Raw genomic sequence first — 20,464 nt, forward strand, 5'->3', positions numbered from 1 at the left:
TCCGGCGCAGCGTTACCAATTGCCCCAGAGCTAAACTGGTTCCACAGGCGCACGCCAGTGTTGCTGCGCCGCACGAGCCATCGGTTCCACACCCGGCCACCCCTCGCATGATCATCAAGAGGACCGGGCCCCCATGTGCGGAGCGGAGGGCGGCGAAGACGCTGGGCGCGTGGGGTGTGTGAGAGACTCCGGGAAAACGAGCAACGTTCTGTGCGCCGTGTGACGTTGCTGCTCCTCGCGCATGCGCGGCACAGCTCTGCAAGAGCCACGCGAAACTGCTCAACCTCGGCCAGTGTAGCTCAAGTTCAGTTCTAGCCTCAGTGCGAATTCCACCCAATTAAACCTTGATATTCGTTACCATAGGTCATAGGTTATTGCTAACTGCACAACTCAACACTCAACGCTCTCGAAAAATAGGAAGGCAGATCTGTTGCATTCTAAAGTTAAACAATTGTGGGGCTTTTAGCGAAGCCATTCAGAGATGGCACGCGTTTCTTTCCACACTTAGTTTTGACAGTGGAGGCCATAAAGAGGGGAGCATCGTGGGGCGAATTCGGGACGGCCCCTGGAGAGTCACCAACTTTCTTTTTTTGCGCTATACGATTAGCCTCGAGATGCCTAAAGCCCACCGGAATCTTGACAGGCGAACTGTGTCGTTATTTCTCTCCCACCAACAAATAAGACGCCCACCGCAGCCAGGGTCCGCCGCAGCTGTGCGGCTGACACCGTCTTGGAGTCAGCCGCACAGCGTCTTAGACAGTGTACACTAGGCCAACGTGAAGTGCATGTAATGAAACTCTGCTTGCATTCTTAAGGGCCAAGGGGCAGAGGCCGCTTATATCTAGATTGAAATGCATGCATCGAAAATTTGCGCCCTCCACAGAACACGGGCTCTTTGCAATTGGGGTGTCCTAAGGGAGCAATCCTGGCGCCCTAATCCCCACAAATTCAATAAATCCGCACTACCATCATGTCCACAATACTGAGAATAATTATCATTAGAATAAGATTGCGGGGTAACGAGAAGGACGAGAACAACGTAACCACCACCTAGGTAAGAAAGTAGAAGAGGAAGAAGAAGATGATCTCCCGGCAGGAAGACGGTCAAAAAACTCCCGCAACTCCCTCGAAAATTGATCCTGACGAGCCTGAAGAAAACCACATCGATGAGCGTGAGATTTGCCCATTTGTAGAAGGTCCTTTCCAGATAAGGGTACTGTTGATTGGAATGCTATGTGGAGGGGTATATTTCATCCAGATAAAGAACTTCTACCTGGCCACGCATGTCATGGACCACTGGTGCCGGCGGCCAGAACGTTTCTCCAATATGAGCCTGGCCGAGTGGAAGGCTCTGGCCATTCCTGTTGACCCCAGCGGAAACTACAGCCAGTGCACAGTTCGCGAACCGCCAGACGGAGGCATACGGGCAAGAGTAGTACCCTGCACGGAATGGGAATTCGATCTGAGCGAGTCCGGCGAGAACATGGTCAGTGCGTGGAACCTCGTGTGCGAGCGCCGTTGGCTGAAAACGTTATCGGACGGCCTACACATCACAACCGTGATGGTGGAAATGCCCCTAGCCGGCGCTCTGGCCGACCGCATTGGCCGTAAGACCATCTGCTTTGTGTCCCTCACGAGTCTCCTCATGGCGCTCGTGGCGAGCAGCATTGGAGCCAACTTCCTGCAGTTCACCATAACTCGCGCCGTGGCGCTGGCGTCGTCTTACAACCAGGTGATCCTGCTGGTGCTGCTCTACGAGGTGACGACGCCACCCCGGCGCTTACTCTACTGCACGCTGGCCATGTCATTATCCGCCCTCCTGGAGCCCCCCTTCTTTTTCACCGTGCAGCTCCTACGCTTGAACCCCTTGACGTCGCACTTCGTGTTGGCAGTGATGGCGCTAGCCCTGGTCGGATCCTTCTACGTGCTAGAAGAGTCCCCGATATGGCTCGTCGCTGCACACAAAGAGGACGAGGCTGAACTGGTGGTGCTGAGAGTGGCAACCGTGAACGGCCTTTCACCTTCCTCCGGTAGAGCACTTGTTCGGAAAGAACTGCGCATAAAGGCGAGGGAGCCACATTCTCTGCAGGCCGATAAATCCCGTCTCTATGGCGAGCTCCGCAAGCGCTCCATTATGTTGGCGTATATATGGATGACCCTTGGCTGGGCACATGGCCACTATGCTCTGGACCGTGGCATTCCTGCAAGCGACTCCGTCGTTATAGGCAGCTACATATGCGTTTGCGCTGCATACGTGACGCTACTGCCATTCCTTGGAAGCTGGCGTCGAGTCATAAATGCAGCCGCCACCTCTTGTATCGTCTTCAGCGCATCGTCGGCCCTCCTCTTCGTTGTGGGCATTGAGGGAGGCGAGACTGTCCTTCGTGCCGTGCTCTTCGTCATACAGCGTGCGTCGGCAACGCTTAGCATAGTTTTCGTGCTGTTTGTCACGGTGAGCCTGTACCCAGTCGAGGTGCGCGGCTTGAGCGTGTGCGTGGGTATCCAGCTCTCTATGATTGCAGACTTCGTAGATGCGTTTGCGTTCACACCCCCGACAATTGAACGAGAAGAAGTTGCGCTTCCCGTGACGACCGTGCTAATGGCGCTTGTCGCAATCACCTTCAGCTGTCTTCCTTCAGACTGTGCCTCTAAGACGAAGGCAACTATGCAAGGGACTTGAGTGCGTGTTGAACCTTCCTCCCTGGAGACTATCTTAACTTTGACACTCCTCGTGGCTTGAGGTGATCCCAGATGTCTGTATACAAAAATACCTAAAGAGCAACCCGGCACAAGTCTCCCATTTATTGACCATAAAGTCGTAAGCCCACAGCATTGTAGACAAAGAGCACCACCTGTAACGAGCGTACTTCTGTAATGTGTCTTGATTATTGAAAGAGATGCCTGGACGTATTGTTATTTACCATGCGTTTCGCAACCATCGATTGTTAACCGCAAATTACTGTAATATACAGCTGGCGCTACCACTTTTTTTACTTCATCTTTACTTCACCTTACTACGCATCATTTTTGCTTAAAGCCCTCCCTTGTCCCCACAAGCGAAAGCTGGGCTGTAGTTTCGAACTGTTTTACGCCTGAAAGTATATTAGGCCTCCACATTGAGGAATAGTGCCGTGGTGTATGAGCACAGGCATTCATAACAGAAGAGAAATGAGGAGAAGGCTGGTGCCAGGATGACCTGGGTGTAACAGAAGCGCCGTTAAGAACAAAGGGAGTCAAGCGCTTCCGAAGTCTTCGCTAACCGCGGAGCCCCGAAGTGCTCAACAATACATAACAGCAGCGGATCCTGTAGTGAATTATATGTAAAATCAGTCATGTATTAATGTACGCAGTGGTGCTGCTTTTAGGTGGGCTAAGAAATAATGTGAATTAGGAAACAAGAACATTCAGATACACACTTACGGCAGAAACTGGAAAAAGTCTGTTTACACAAAATACAGGTTCGGTTTGCCGAACGGCCCACCTATTTTTTATTGCCAGTGCTGGATATGGTTTGGCAGTTGCTTCTTTGCAAAGTTTACCTTAATTTAGGTGAATTCTCTACGCTTGATTGATGTGTACACAGTAGATAAGCTTGTAAAGTAGAGGAAACGCTACATCTGCATGCAACTATACAGAAATGTAGATCCCAAATGTCTGGGATGCTTGTCAGTGATTTTTATTAACGTTACTACTCTCCGCTGTTTTTACCCTTTTCGAAGATTTTAAGGTGGACCTCGTGAACGGTTAGCACAATGAACAGTTAGACCCACAGTTACGGCAGGTACTGCAGAAAGCATGTTTACATCAAATGCGGGTTCACTTTGCTAAAGGGCACCTTATTTTTTATTGACGGCGATGGATATGGTTTGGCAGTGGCTTCTTTGCAAAGTTTACCTTAATTTAGGTGAATTCTCTACGCTTGATTGATGTGTACACAGTAGATAAGCTTGTAAAGTAGAGGAAACGCTACATCTGCATGCAACTATACAGAAATGTAGATCCCAAATGTCTGGGATGCTTGTCAGTGATTTTTATTAACGTTACTACTCTCCGCTGTTTTTACCCTTTTCGAAGATTTTAAGGTGGACCTCGTGAACGGTTAGCACAATGAACAGTTAGACCCACAGTTACGGCAGGTACTGCAGAAAGCATGTTTACATCAAATGCGGGTTCACTTTGCTAAAGGGCACCTTATTTTTTATTGACGGCGCTGGATATGGTTTGGCAGTGGCTTCTTTGCAAAGTTTACCTTAATTTAGGTGAATTCTCTACGCTTGATTGATGTGTACACAGTAGATAAGCTTGTAAAGTAGAGGAAACGCTACATCTGCATGCAACTATACAGAAATGTAGATCCCAAATGTCTGGGATGCTTGTCAGTGATTTTTATTAATGTTACTACTCTCCGCTGTTTTTACCCTTTTCGAAGATTTTAAGGTGGACCTCGTGAACGGTTAGCACAATGAACAGTTAGACCCACAGTTACGGCAGGTACTGCAGAAAGCATGTTTACATCAAATGCGGGTTCACTTTGCTAAAGGGCACCTTATTTTTTATTGACGGCGCTGGATATGGTTTGGCAGTTGCTTCTTTGCAAAGTTTACCTTAATTTAGGTGAATTCTCTACGCTTGATTGATGTGTACACAGTAGATAAGCTTGTAAAGTAGAGGAAACGCTACATCTGCATGCAACTATACAGAAATGTAGATCCCAAATGTCTGGGATGCTTGTCAGTGATTTTTATTAACGTTACTACTCTCCGCTGTTTTTACCCTTTTCGAAGATTTTAAGGTGGACCTCGTGAACGGTTAGCACAATGAACAGTTAGACCCACAGTTACGGCAGGTACTGCAGAAAGCATGTTTACATCAAATGCGGGTTCACTTTGCTAAAGGGCACCTTATTTTTTATTGACGGCGCTGGATATGGTTTGGCAGTGGCTTCTTTGCAAAGTTTACCTTAATTTAGGTGAATTCTCTACGCTTGATTGATGTGTACACAGTAGATAAGCTTGTAAAGTAGAGGAAGCGCTACATCTGCATGCAACTATACAGAAATGTAGATCCCAAATGTCTGGGATGCTTGTCAGTGATTTTTATTAATGTTACTACTCTCCGCTGTTTTTACCCTTTTCGAAGATTTTAAGGTGGACCTCGTGAACGGTTAGCACAATGAACAGTTAGACCCACAGTTACGGCAGGTACTGCAGAAAGCATGTTTACATCAAATGCGGGTTCACTTTGCTAAAGGGCACCTTATTTTTTTTATTGACGGCGCTGGATATGGTTTGGCAGTTGCTTCTTTGCAAAGTTTACCTTAATTTAGGTGAATTCTCTACGCTTGATTGATGTGTACACAGTAGATAAGCTTGTAAAGTAGCGCTACATCTGCATGCAACTATACAGAAATTAGATCCCAAATGTCTGGGATGCTTGTCAGTGATTTTTATTAACGTTACTACTCTCCGCTGTTTTTACCCTTTTCGAAGATTTTAAGGTGGACCTCGTGAGCGGTTAGCACAGTGAACAGTTAGACCCACAGTTACGGTAGGTACTGCAGAAAGCATGTTTACATCAAATGCGGGTTCACTTTGCTAAAGGGCACCTTATTTTTTATTGACGGCGCTGGATATGGTTTGGAAGTTGCTTCTTTGCAAAGTTTACCTTAATTTAGGTGAATTCTCTACGCTTGATTGATGTGTACACAGTAGATAAGCTTGTAAAGTAGAGGAAACGCTACATCTGCATGCAACTATACAGAAATGTAGATCCCAAATGTCTGGGATGCTTGTCAGTGATTTTTATTAACGTTACTACTCTCCGCTGTTTTTACCCTTTTCGAAGATTTTAAGGTGGACCTCGTGAACGGTTAGCACAATGAACAGTTAGACCCACAGTTACGGCAGGTACTGCAGAAAGCATGTTTACATCAAATGCGGGTTCACTTTGCTAAAGGGCACCTTATTTTTTATTGACGGCGCTGGATATGGTTTGGCAGTTGCTACTCTTTGCAATCTAATTTAGGTGAATTCTGTATACTGAATTGATGTGTACATATTAGATTCCCTTGTAAAGAAAATGAAACGCTACGTCCGCATACAATTCTAAAGAGATATAGATCCCGGAGGTTTGAGATTCTCGTCAATGATTTTTATTGAAAGTTATTACCCTCCGCAGTTTTTACCCTTTTCGAGGCTTACGCAATTAAGGTGAACCTTGTGCACCGGATGGATTAATCTTCTTAAAAGGGTAAGCATTAGACCTGTCTGTTTTTTAATAGAAAAATCTGTCCGAAATATTGGTGATTTTTGTGAATGTTTTTTTTTTTTACGTTGTCCGATATCGCATGGCTCTTGTCGCCTTTTAGGTGCGAAGCACCTTAAGACCTCGCAATGTCTGTCCGCCGTCCGACGGTGTCTCACCAAGTTCCCCGTTGTCCGTGCGCAGTGACTACAGCGATCTACACGAGAAGGCGCTACGCGCAAACACGAGGTCACATTCAAAACACGCAAGCCGTCGTTTCACTTAGTTTCATTTCGGGCCAATAAATCGCACCATCTCCATGCCGTGAACAATAACGAGGGTGTGAAGCACTGGGACGTGACTTGTCTCGCGTGTGGCGTTTGTCATTTACAGTGCGCTTGATGCACCCCAAATCATTTAATAAGCTTTAAGTGCATCATCGTGCACGGACGATAACACTAATCCACACAATAGACGCAACTTGCGCCCCAGTGCTTGCGTCCCTCGGTATCGTTCACGGCGTGGAGATGGTGTGATTTTTTTTGCGATGTACATAAGTTTGGAGGGACCTAGAGTGGGAGTGCTCAGTCTTTTACGAAATTTGGGTGCTGGTCATTCCTACGTGGCATTTTTTTTAATTGGGTTAAACCATATGCACGCTTCCATTTTAGTTCCCTATACTGTGCACAAAATATTGCGTCCAAGGATGCTTTTGTGTGGCCCTCCGTTAGCCGAGACTCCGTCGGTACCTCCAATAAACCTTAGAAAGACCTATTTGCTGAAAGGGAAGGGGACAGAGGATGAGGAGGTATGACACCCATTATTTGTTCAGTACTTCTATTTGAGAAAGGCTTCCCCCTGCCCTCGAAGTCACCCAGGCAAGACCCGTTTGAGTGTCATATACCCCTCTGTAGTACGATTATCCGACAGTGCAAGGGGAGCCAACAACTCCATCGATGTCCATTTCTTCTCGCTATATAGCTTGAGCACCGTTTTAATTCTTAGTTACGGGCGAAGCACCTTAGTGCCTCGCTTTGTCCGTGGCTTGTCCGTTGGCGTCCGTGTACACAGTTCTAGCCCCCTTAACAGTGTTGCGCATGCGCGAAGAGCATTGCATTGCATTGCATTGGATTGGATTGGAATGGATTGGATTGGAATTGGATTGGAAAAGCTGTACACACGCGTTGTCACTCATTTAAATGCGCGAGTGGGCAATGGCACGGGTGATTTATGGTAAGAACGATCCCCAGTGCTTCGCCGACTCGTCATGATTCACTTCGTGGAGATGCATGAATTTTTTTTTCTCCACAACTTGCACTTTTACCCAACCAGCCGTTCTGTGCTTCCATGTTCTATCGGGAATCCTGTTCACCACAAAAGAACACGACATGCACTCGCTCACTCGCTAGGCCCGGAATGAACACCCGCAGAAAAGAAGAAATCGCTGTGGAATATTTATTCGCTTAGCCCACAGCATAGTGCTATATGCGTTACGCTTAAATGAGAAGATATTTTTATCTCTACTCCACGAGCAGTGACTAAACGTAATAGTGTGAGAAAAAACAAAGGCAAAATGACGGAAACTGTTTTAGCGGAGCGTGCTTGTATGCCAAAGCCCATCCTCAACTCACCGCGGTTCTCGGAGGCGATATGTCATGTCTGGTCAGGCGGTGCTTCGCCCTCGAATTAGCATGAAATTGGAGCCTTCACTTGCGCGCATGCGAATCTCTCCTTTTCTCTCACCTTGGACGTTGAAAGATCCTCGAGGCGTCCGTGTGCGGACGCGTTAATAAACGTGGACGTATCGATGTACGTAGCTACATCGCGCATATCTTGGCGGGGAAAGCACCAAAGCAACGGGGACAAGGAAAACGGCGACAACACGGCGCTATTTGTTTTGAGCCTGTTGTTTGAGCACTTTTGCCGCTAAGATGAATTAGTACCAACAGCCAAACTCTTTGTTCTCCTGCATAGGCTATCACGAAAGGCTGTACATGCACTATCACCCGCTTTCGCTCACCCATGTTCATGTAGGGGTACACGCCCCAAAAATGTAGTTCGGTAAGGGGTAGGTGTATCAGGAGACGCCGTGATAGCAATGGCGATGGTTTCTGTCGCAATTGAATGGCGATGGTTTCGTCCGCATGCAGCTGCATAGAGAATGGTGCCCCCGGTGTCGGTGAATGCAAGGGTCGAGTGGGAGTACGGTGGGGTTTGAACCCGGGTCGACGACGCGGGAGCCCGTGGCGCTCACCACTGTGCTAACCCAGGCCCTCGACAGAATGGAACAAGAGCTGTGTGCACCTTGACAGGTGCACGTGACGGCACATCAGCTGAACAAATGCACGCGGCAGACAGACAGACAGACAGACAGACAGACAGACAGACAGACAGACAGACAGACAGACAGACAGACAGACAGACAGAGAGACAGACAGACAGACAGACAGACAGACTTTATTTCGGTTATTGCCATTCAGGTCTCGCTTGTAGCCGGTGGCGTCCACTCACCAGCGACGTCCTCAGCCCTGCCGATTAGCCGGACCTGAAGGTCCCGATCGCGCTGCTGTGCGCGGCCTCCCAGTGCTCCTCAGTAGTAATTAGTGGGTACGGATCCTGGGGGCATGCCCATATTGTGTGAGATGGGGAGTCGTGTTCACTGCACAGGTGGCAGGGGGCGGTTGGGTAGAGACTTGGGTGTACGTGGGTAAGACGGGATGGGTTGTGAAAAGTTCGTTTGTAGTGAACGCCAAATGTGAGCTTTGCTGTTATCTAATTGCTGGTCCGCCGGTTGGTAGATCCTGCGGGAGATGCGGTAGTGTGTGGTAATATCATTAAATGTGACCAGGCTATCCCTCGCAGACCGCGCCCACTGATAGGGATAGAGATTAGGCCCTGCCCGGATCGTGAGCCCTCGCGCGTGTTCGTGGGCCGTCTCGTTTCCCTCGAGGCCGGAGTGTGCGGGTGCCCAGGTCAAGTTATTTGTCTGGCCTGGGGATATGGGTGGGCATTTTTCTAGAATCTTGAGTGGCAAGGAGAGCTCTGAGTGTAGGCAAGCTCCCGCGTTGCGAGCGGCCAGTCTGCCGATCGCAGAATTCCAGTCAAAATTCGAAGACCCGAGAGCGAAGTAGGAACAGCGGATACGATGCAGCTTTAAGGAAGTTCCCGATAATAGCAGTTATTGATGGTCCAGATATGGAGGGGGGGCGAGGGGAAGCACGCTATTGAAGTCGGGCGTGGGGCACTTTTAACGCCCTCATAACAGCTAGGCCGGTGTCGGTAAGTTGAGGGAGCGCCATTTGTCTACTGAGTTGGGCGTCGAAAAGCTTGGGGAAGGTGTTGTGTGGCCTCATTGTAAGCGATTTGTGTGTGTGTGTGTGCGGGGGAAGGGGGGGGGGGGTGGGGCGGGGCGACTGTGACCGGCCCGGTGCGATCTTGTACGCGCCCGACGGATGACTCCGTTTAGCTTGGACCATTCTTAAGGTTTGAGTTATATGCAGCCTGCAGGGGGTGCCGTATGCGAGGTGGACGAGGCAGCAGGTGCCTTATTCTCTCCTGTCATGCTTGCGCGTACAGATTATCCGAATTATGTGAATGTGTTGTGCAGTGAAACCTGAATATAACGAAGTTGACATAAATTCGCTATTTTTTGTTAAATGCAGGTTTCTGTTACATGCAGTTTCCGAGTTAAGCCTCGCGTGAATGAAGTAGAAACGAAACCGAAATGCTAGACATCAGTGATGGGGAACTCACCCTTAAAGGATTTTTTTCACAGTAAAAAACTGCGTAATTTTCACTTGCTGCTTTCCCACAAAATTAGTCACCACGCGGCCCTCCAAACCTGTTTCAAGGACGAAACTTACGCTTAAACGGGCCTTTTCGGGAACTTTATGCCCTTTGCCGCACTCAAAAATGTTGAGAGGGTGCTAGCAGGGGTACTGTACCGGCCAGCGACGTTCTTCTTTCTTGCCGGTGTAGACGGCATTTAAAATTGCGAGCTTGTCTTGAAAAGACAAGACTCTTCATTTTCTGGCAGCAAAATTCATCACCGATGAACCTACACCACAGATAACAGTGTAGAGGCGCGACTACATGCCGGCAGGTAAGCCAAGCGCCTGCCTAAACGACACCGCACTCATACTGGAAATGCACGTTGGTTCGCAGTGCTGGCTGGGTTCGCTAAATTAGTGCATTTCTCCAGTCGATTTTCCGGAAAAAGTGCAAAAAGCAATCGCTCATCCCCGTAGCGAATTCGTTACATCGAGGTTAACCGTCGCAACGCCTTCGTTACATAGAGATCGCGAACACGTGGGTTTCAATGGGGCTGGCAATGGTGAAGAGAAAAACTTAGTTTATTCCAGGAATTCGTTATGTACGGGTTCGTTTCATGCAGGTTGAACTGTAATATGCTGACGTCCAGGGTGAACTACTGGCGTGAAAAAGAAAATGCGGAAGTCTTAAACTTTCTGAACCCGCTCATCCTTGACGGCCACTTGAGGATCACCTGTAGGTGCTGGGGTCGACTGCATCTTCAGTCGTCGAGGACGAAATGTTGATTGATTGTAGGGTTTAACGCGCCGACGCAACGTAGGCGATGAGGCGCGCCGTAGTGGAGGGCTCCGGACTAATTTTGACCACCTGGGGATCTTTAACGCACGCCGAAATCTCGTACACACGGGTGTTTTTGCTTTTCGCCTTCATCAAAAAAGCGGCCGCCGCCACCGGGAATCAAACCCGCGACCTCGTGCTCAGCAGTGCAACGCCTTAGCCACTGAGCCACCGCGGCGGGTGAGGACGAAATGGGTTGACTTGTGGGGAGCGCTAGCGTTAGGTTCCGAAGTGCAAAGATAGTGGAGGGTGCAGTCGACGGCTTGTTGCAAGGCATCTTGATGGTAGCCTGGCGATCCCTTGTTTTTGATGGTTTGAAGCACAACGAAAAACGCGGACAACCAACACAAAGTGGACATGACAGGACTAGCGCCTGTTATGTCGACTTTGTATTCGCCGGCCGCTTCGTTGCTCTTCAAACCATCACAACCATGTGCACTCTTCTACAGAGCCTTTGTTCATCGGGACTTTTAGATTGTCTGCGTAAAAGGTGTCGCGGAGGTCCCCCATTGTGAAAAGCTGTTCCGATTTTTACGAAAGGGAAAAACGGTAACTGCAGTAGACGCGAAAACGCGCCGGGGACACAAAAATTAGCAGTGGCTTAGCTCGGCTACGCCAGGATGTACGTAGCGTCAGCTAAGGTTCAGCTGGTTATTCTTAGGTTTCCTGGTTGTCTAGCATTAGTTGATTATCATGCTTACTCTTGCTAAAACGATTTCCAATCCAATCCAATCCAATCCAGTCCAATGAAGTCCTGTCCAGTCCAGTCCAGTCCAGTCCAATGCAGTCACTGCTCTTCGCGCGTGGGTCCTCCCGCAGCACGGCTCTCCAAGAGCCACGCGAAACGGCTATCAAGCGGCTCCGGCACAGCGTCATACTTGGCTACTGCGTAACGGAGGCGCACAGCTAGGCACGGGGGCCGGTGCCAGTGCGTCTGCCGCGGCTATGACGTCACTCCTCTGGAATACGCAGACCAACGAATGTGCAGACTCAATTATCTACACACCCGTACTACAATTGGATTGGATTTCAATCCAACACCATCCAATTTAATCCAATCCAATCCAATCCAAATCCAATGCAATCCATTCCAAGCCAAGCCAATTCAGGCCAATCCGATCCAAACGAATCCAATGCTCCTCGCGCTTGCTCACAACGGCCCTTCACGGCCCACGCGAAACTGCTCAACCTCGGCCAGTGTAGCTTACGCTACAAAAAGCGCACTGAGCAAGCCTCACGGCCGCGAAGTGGCGCAGGCCGACGCAGGTAGCTCGAGCGATAGCTTGTTACCGCTGCATGAAATGGGACTCAAGTCCCCAACGAGGCAGCACATACGAGAAACGAATTAATGATGCGATGGCGAATTGCATTAAAAAGGGGTTATCTGCAGCGCTTAAGAAAGCGGCAATCGAATATCCGCCGCAGGTCTGCATCACGTCCACGGTCGCTTTTTAATTAAGCGGCTGACGAGATCGGTACGTACAGGCATTAGAAGATGCCGCCGATGCGGAATCGACATTGCTACGGCAGCTCTACTCTGTGATATTCGTGCGACAGTCACGTGGGCAGCATTGTTTATACAAAATCCCACGTTTCGCAACACCCCCTGAAACCGAAACTGCGACTGGCCGCATTAAAAACGTCTTTAATTAAATAACAGCCCGGAGCTGACGCAATTGAGGTTGTCACGCGTGATAAGTAGGTCATTAGCTACTTATCCCAAGAAAAAAACCAAGATGCAAAATTTTTGGGTCAGTTCCCCTCTTGTAAATAGGAAACTGGAACGGAGCCAGTCATTGGCCAACGACCGGGCCATAACGCCCCCGCTGTACACGTTCCGTCGGCAACACTAGATCTAGTTCACTCTAGCAACACCGTCCAACTGGCAATGCAGGCACGCCGCCGTTCTGGCTCAAAACTTAAGCGTCACTCAAAAACCGTTTCTAGCCACTACACCAACTCGCCAGAAGAAAATCTTAGTTATTGCAATAATAAGAACGTGCTTTCTGGAGGGTGCCAAGAATCTGCCCTCAGTTAAATTATGCACTCCTCGGTCTAACGACAACGATGGTTTAACACAAAGCTTTCTCTTGAGGGTTTTCTTGCTCGCCGTCTGGGCTTGGACTTAGAACAGCATACTGTTTGGACTTTGAATAGTAGAGTTTTGAATTTGACCCGCACGCAATTTGGTCGTTAGATCGCAGCGGCTTTCACTGTGACCCTTCCCCATTCCCTTTCGCAGAAAGAAAGCTTTGCATTCAACCATCGTCGTCGTACGACGCAAGGCTGGATGATTTTTCTGCTTAATTTCGCACATCCATGCACCCCTCTCCAAATCCGAAGTGCTTCCACCGTATTGGAAATGCGTCTGTGCTGAACGACTCGAGCTGTTTAGCCTCTATTTGAGGCAACTAGTCGCGCGTTTTTGATTTCTTTACAAGGCACAAGATTATTTTTTAGGTAATCTGCAAAAAATGCTTATGCATTAAAAAAATCAAGGGCCATCTCCACTAACGTGAAAACTGGGAAGTGGCGATGCATGCAGTGTATACGTGTTATCTTGGCGCCTTGGCGTTTTTGCCACGTAGATGAAACCATTGGGGGGTAGAGGTATCTAGCTTCGCTTGAAGCACGAAGCGTTCTATCGCGAGGCGTTGGAAAACGGGTGTGCCTAGGGGTTCCTTAAGTACGCGTTACGTTCTAGAGCGATGCGTTGGAAATACAGTGCCCCGGTGTTTTAGTACCATGACTCCATGATATTAACGACGACGACGACGACGACGACGACGCCGACAGGAGACGCTGGCAGCCGGAGCCCATCAGGGTCTTCGCCCTCACATTTTTAACTTCGGTGCCAGCCTTTCTTCTACAGATTTGGTAAAATGAGAAGGGAGAAAGATTTGTAGCTTGGGCCGTTCGCCGATAGACTTACTTTCGGTGTTCATAAAATAATCACTACAAAAGCGGAAGTTTCGCTTCGACTCCCAGGCTCCCATGCTGTCACTCATGCAAATCGAAGGCACAAAGGTCACGGCTACAGAAAGAAAGTGTAAACTGCTTCGACGTTTCCACTGGACTCGTACAAAAGTGCCTTTCTCTTTAAAGCCCCCGTGTCGAGGTGCACCATGGTTCAGGCTAGCATTGAAGCTAAAGCCATTTAAACCACTGAAAAAAAATTTCAAGTGGTAGAAAATACTCATACTAGTTTTATTCGTACTCAGACCAGGTGGAGCCAGGCGTAGAGCGCTGCAAATACGCTTAAGTCAATGTAGCCCATACCCAACCTTAGAAGCGTCCTCCGAGTTTACGTAGCCGTTAGTGCATCTAAGAGCCCAAAACATCTGTCTGGACTTCGTTTCACTGCAGTTATCGGCTCACAACACCACTTAAGCATTCAAAGCACCGAAGAAAACACGACAGAACCAACGGAAGGCTGCGTCAGCTCATTCCACTAGCGAGGGCAGCGCCGAGCGGGGGCGCTAGCCGTCCAGCTCCCGGCCCCATATATGATTAGCCCGGAGATCCCTTAACCGCACCGGAATCTCGACACACGACCATTGTCATTATTTCTCTTCTATCAAAAAATCCTATCTCCCCACTGCAGCCGGGACCAAACCCCCCGCCTTGGAGTCAGCCGCACAGCATTTTAGCCAGTGACCACTAGGACGCCGTGAAGTACACGTAATGCATCTTTCGTTCATTCCGAAAAGAGCGGGAAGCAGAGGTCACTCATGTCTAGGTTTTCATGCATCCACCAAGAAGTAACGCTCTTCACACAGAGGTGGTTATTTGCCATTGCGGAATAAATGTTTGTCATCTCATCTTCACACACCCAGCTGGGGTTGGTCTGTATTAATGGTGTCCCAGGGGAGCAGTCCTTGGCACTTATCCCAACAAATTCAATAAATCAGTACCACCATCAGGTCAACAAGACGAGAATAATTATCATTACAATAAGATGACGTGGTAATTAAAAGGATAAGAACAACTTAACCACCCCCAGAGGTCACCGGCCTAGCTCAGAAGGTAGAAGAAGAAGATGGTGATGTCCCGGCAGAAAGATCCGCAAGGAAGTGCAGCAACGTCCTTGAAAACCAGTCCTGGCAATCCTGAAGCAGCCGACGTTGATCAACGTGAGATTTGCCCATTTGTAGAAGGTCCTTTCCAGATAATGGTACTGCTTATTACAATGCTATGTGGAGGTGTATATTACATCCAGATAAAGAACTTCCACCTGGCCACGCATGTCATGGGCCACTGGTGCCGACGGCCGGAACCTTTCTTCAATATGAGCCCGGCCGAGTGGAAGGCTGTGGCCATTCCTCTTGACCCCAGCGGAAACTACAGCCGGTGCACAGTTCGCGAACCGCCAGACGGAGGCACACGGGCAAGAGTGGTACCCTGCACCGAATGGGAATTCGATCTGAGCGAGTACGGCGAGAACATGGTCAGCGCGTGGAACCTCGTGTGCGAGCGCCGTTGGCTGAAAACGTTATCGGTCGCGCTGCACATCATAACTGCGATGGTGGTGCTTCCCCTAGCCGGTGCTCTGGCCGACCGCATTGGCCGTAAGACCGTCTGCTTTGTGTCTCTCACGAGTCTCCTCATGACCCTCATGGCGAGTAGCTTTGGAGCCAACTTCCTGCAGTACGCCATAACTCGCTCCGTGGCGCTGGCGTCGTCTTGCAACCTGGTGATCCTGCTGGTGCTGCTCTACGAGGTGACGACGCCACCCCGGCGCTTACTCTACTGCACGCTGGCCCCGGCGCTATCCGCCCTCCTGGAGGCCCCCTTCTTCTTCGCGGTGAAGCTCCTACGGTTGAACCCCTTGACTTCGCACCACGTGTTGGCAGTGATGGCGCTTGCCCTGGTCGGATCCTTCTACGTGCTAGAAGAGTCCCCGGTATGGCTCCTCGCTGCACACAAAGCGGAGGAGGCTGAGCTGGTGGTGCTGAGAGTGGCAGCCGTGAACGGCATTTCCCCTTCCTACGGGAAAGCATTGTTCCGGGAAGAACTGCGCAGAATGCCGAGGGAGCCAGATTCGCTGCAGACCGATAAATCCGATCTTTGTGGCGAGCTCCGCAAGCGCTCCATTATGATGGTGTATATATGGACGACCATTGGCTGGGCACATGGCCACTATGCTCTGGACCGTGGCATTCCTGCCAGCGACTACGTCATTATAGGCAGCTACGTGTGCATTTTCGCTGCCTACGTGACGCTACTGCCTTTCCTTGGCAGCTTGCGCCGAGTCGTAAATGCAGCCACCGTCTCCTGTGTGGTTTTCAGCGCATCATCGGCGCTCCTCTTCGCTGTTGGCATTAAGGGAGGCGAAACAACCCTTCGTGCCGTGCTTTTCGTTATACAGCGTGCGTCGGCAATGCTTAACGCAGCTCTTATGTTTTTTGTCACGAAAAGCTTATACCCAGTCGAGGTGCGCGGTTTCAGCGTGTGCGTCAGTGTCCAGCTCTGCATGATTGCAGACTTCGTGGAAGAATTTGCGTTCACACCCACGACGATTGAACGAGAAGAAGTTGCACTCGCCGTGACGGCCATGCTAATGGCGCAAGTCTCTGTGACTGTAACCTATCTTCCTTTAAACTGTGCGCCTCTGTGACGACGAAAACTATCCGATAGAATTAAATATGTGTTTAACCTGCCTCTCTAGTACAGCCTGCCTTAACTTCGACGCTCCTCGTGGCTTTTGGTGATTACAGTTGTGTGGATAATGAAAATACTTAAAGAGCGACCCGGCACCATTCTCCCTTTTTCTGACCATAAAATCGTTCGGCAACAGCGTTGTAGACAAAGAGTACCTCCGATGACAAGCGCTCTTCCCTGGTACGTCATGACACTTGAATGAGCATGCACGGAGGCAGGGTTACTTAACGTGTGTTTTGAAAGCATCCGTTGTTACCCTCGAAGTACTTCAAGATGCAGATGGCGCTGACGCTTTTTATTTCACCTTTACATGATCTTTCCTGTCCCCACATGTGAAAACTTGGCGGTAGCTTAGAATGCTTGTACGCTTGAACATCAAAGTTGTCTGGGGGGCTAGTTGGTCATTTCACATGATGAAAAGGAATGCACTCTCAAAGACGGGACGGAAGCAAGGAAGACACAACACAGCGCTGAGGTTGTGCCTGCCTTTCCTCCAGTCCTTGTTTGCGCGTTCTTTTTCATCATGCGCCTGGACGTGTAGTACGTCTCCACGGTGAGTAATCGTGCCGTGGTGTGTCAGCACAGGGCTATGCGCCAGTCTCTTCTGCATCGTCTTCAGAGAACAGAAATGAGAGGAGGAGAGCGGGTACAACACTCGGGTACACCTTAAAAATGGCAACGATGATGATGATGATTGCTATTGGCTTCCCCTTTGTAGCGTGGTGATGACGTATCATCTTACAAAAAGGACTAATATACCCACGTTTCATACTCTTGGTTTAATACTAGCGCTGCTTAGGGCAGGCACAAAAAACTTATTAGGCACAAAATATTTTTTTTTTCTTTTTACAGCTGGTAACTGTCCCAGGAAACATTCCCATCTCTGCTTTTCGTCCACCAGCACTCTAATCTTCTTTTCGTCGCCTCGACACCTTTAAAGTTAACTTCCTCTGTGCGACTCTTAAATCATATGGCTTCTGGAAGCAGAATATTTCCCTCGTGTAGACTTGGATGGGTACCCTCGCATTCTAAAACTATGTGCCGCATAGTTTCTGTTTCTTTCCGCAGACCACGCATACCCCATCCTTTTGTGAACACTTCCCCACAAAGCTCTTAGTTCGCAAGCAACCTGCTCTAGCCTCAAAAATCAAAGCAACGCCCTGGGAATTCTCTTAGAATTTTTCATTTCTGGTGTCCAATTTCTCAGCCCTTTACATCTCTAACGACGTTTTAGGTTCCATTTTTTTCTCTCCTTTCATTCGTTTCTATCTGCCTTGCCTCTTTTTTGGTTACCTTGGCTGTCTTGGATTCTCCACTCTTCTCTCGTACTTCATCGTTAGCCTTCGAGTCTTCCTTAACCACTGCGTGTCCACGCTTTTCAAGTATAGGCAGTATAGGTACCTATAAACCTTAGCTGCCGAAGTTGCTGCTGTGCCACATCACCGCAGCCGGATGTTACTCCGCGCGGCGCAAGTAGTGCGCTACTGAGAATATTTTGAACACGGCACGAGCCGTTGCCGTATTTTTTTAGGATTAAAAGGCTTATAAACTACTGCAGCGACGACAAACTACGTGAGAAACTACGTGCATTCATAGCAATCTCCTTTCAAAACGGGCACGCCCGTTGACATCCGTGTCCGTCGCTTAGGCGGAGTGATATTCGTTCTTAATTCCGTTGTTATTTTGTTCCCGAGTATAGAAGGACCTGGATGTAACGTAATCGCCGTCAAGGACAAAGTGAGTCCAGCGATTCCTAAGTCTTCGCTAAGCGTCAAGCCTTGGCCTTAAAGGAGCCATGAAGAGAAAATGCAAGTTTGTTTTATTAGAAAGATTTCGTGTTTTATAGTGCCAACAGCGCTTGTCCGGATACAAACGATGCTTTATTCAATGAGAAATTAATCAATGTAAGTTAAAATTTTGATTTTCCCGCTAAATCGTTTGTTTTCGGGGTCTGCAATGACATCACAGGAACCGACCGCTCTGCAGCCTAGAGTATCTTGATACACGCGTCCGCCGTACAGGCTAGAGGCACGTATATCGCTCGCTCGCCTCCGAGGCAAGTCATTGTGTCAAAACCGCGCTAAAATTATCGCCGCAACGTGGTTTACTGACGAAGTTTGAATCATCTTATCTGTTTCGCATTGTTACTTCACTACGGAAACGAAAAGAACAACGCGTTGAGCACGTTGGCCGAATTGCGCCGGCACGGGACCGTTCAAAGGGTGTCTCCATCCTGTACGGCGGTGCTTGTCTCCATGTGCCCTACGCTGGCGTTCCCGCGTTTCTTTACGTTACCTGAACCTAGATGGCGCCACCATACCGTGGCAAGCCTTTCGGTTGTTTTTGACCGTATTTAAACCTGGCTTGTTTTTGTTCTGGGAGAAAATAATCGTTCCCTGAAACAGTGCTCGCTCGACAAATATGGTCACGTAAGACACCGTTACTTGCGTCAATCGGCCAGTGTCGTCGGAGACAACCCCAAGCCCCGCAGTGCTGCGCAGCTAAACCAAGCATAGTGCGCGCAGTACCAACAGCAGTACGCATCAGTACTTCTATGTTTACATGTGCTTTCGTAACTTCCACTGTTTGTCCCACCATTCTTATTGCTTTGTAAAGAGTGTGCCCTAAATTTAAGCGCAAATCGCTCTTTCGGCTAGCTTATAAGCTCTACCTAATTTGCCTCTGCTCATGCCGGCCTCCGCCAATCACAGGGCTGGCTCGAATGACATCATAGGTTCTGTTGCGGGAAATGAGCTGGTGGGTCGCATGGCCATTCTCTTTTTTCCTAATTATGTAGCCTATTTGAGCGAAGTTTACGTTAAAAGTGGTGTCAGTATGATTCTAACAAGGCAATCTTTTAAATGAACCAAACTTCTATTTTCTCTTTATGGCTCCTCTAACGTGCTCGCCCTTACATAACAACAACAGAAACGGATCCATTAGTCAATATGTGAAATCATTCATTTAGTAATACACGCAGTTGTACTGCTTTTAGGTCAGCTAAAAAAGGTGAATTAGACAACAATAACAGTTAGGTAAGCAATTACGGGACAAATTGGGAAAAGCATGTTCACATAAAATGCGGGTTCACTTGCTAAACGGCCTCCTTATGTTTATTGAAGTCGCAGGCTCAATGCCTTAGCAGTTGCTACTCTTTTTGAAGTTTACCTAATATGGGTAAATTATATGGGTATAGATGGGTATAAATAATATGGGTAAAGTTATATTACTTTCTTAGAAGTCTAAACACTATATCTAGAAATATAGAAATTTAGATCCCAAATGTGTGGGAATCCCGTCCATGGTTTTTGTTAAAACTGTACAGTAAAAGCTCGTTAATTCGAACTCGAAGGGGACCATAAAATTATTCAAACTAAGTGGAGTTCGAATTAGCGGGCGGCCGCTAGAATGACTGGACATCACGCCACACTGGGCGGGCAGAACACAAAGAAGCCACCTCTTCAATCGTTATCGCGAATTAGGTGCTACTACACGTTTGTGGCAGGTGATTTCGTAAATAATGTTCATGGAGCTCGAACAGCGAACGCAATTATGATCAATTATACGCAAGAAATCAACCGCGGAGCACACAAAAAAATGGCAGCATCTCCACTCCATGGATGATGGCGAGGGTGCGGAGTACGGGGACTCGAAATGACATCCAAGTTGCGCCCCGAGTGACATCCGGTTTGCGCCCCGACCGTCATTCGATTTGAGCCGTGCGTTTCACCTGGATTATTCCCTAAATTAAACTGTAACTCACGGCTCAATCGAATTTTGCTTGATTTTCGCTTGATGGTGGTGTGCGCACGGATGGACGCGGGCGGACTAGGTTCTCCGCACCTTTACAGGTGAGGGAGTAAGCCGTTTGACTCTCGGGTACCAACTCACGATCGTAGCCCAATGAAATACTCTCTGGCGGGCCGCGCATTGGGATCGGCATGCCTGTCAG

At 48.7% G+C, this 20,464-nt stretch overlaps 1 protein-coding gene across 1 annotated transcript; it reads left to right on the forward strand.

The window, feature by feature from the left end:
• The first annotated feature begins 1,327 nt into the window (after positions 1-1,327).
• Positions 1,328-2,680, forward strand: LOC144153170 (organic cation/carnitine transporter 2-like). Its single transcript, XM_077684819.1, has one exon. The coding sequence runs from the start codon at positions 1,328-1,330 to the stop codon at positions 2,678-2,680; it is 1,353 nt and encodes a 450-aa protein (XP_077540945.1).
• Positions 2,681-20,464: the final 17,784 nt, after the last annotated feature.

The sequence above is a fragment of the Haemaphysalis longicornis genome, unplaced genomic scaffold (assembly GCF_048455015.1).
Source record: "Haemaphysalis longicornis isolate Haplotype H1 unplaced genomic scaffold, Haemaphysalis longicornis Haplotype H1 scaffold_9, whole genome shotgun sequence".
Lineage (NCBI taxonomy): Eukaryota > Metazoa > Arthropoda > Arachnida > Ixodida > Ixodidae > Haemaphysalis > Haemaphysalis longicornis.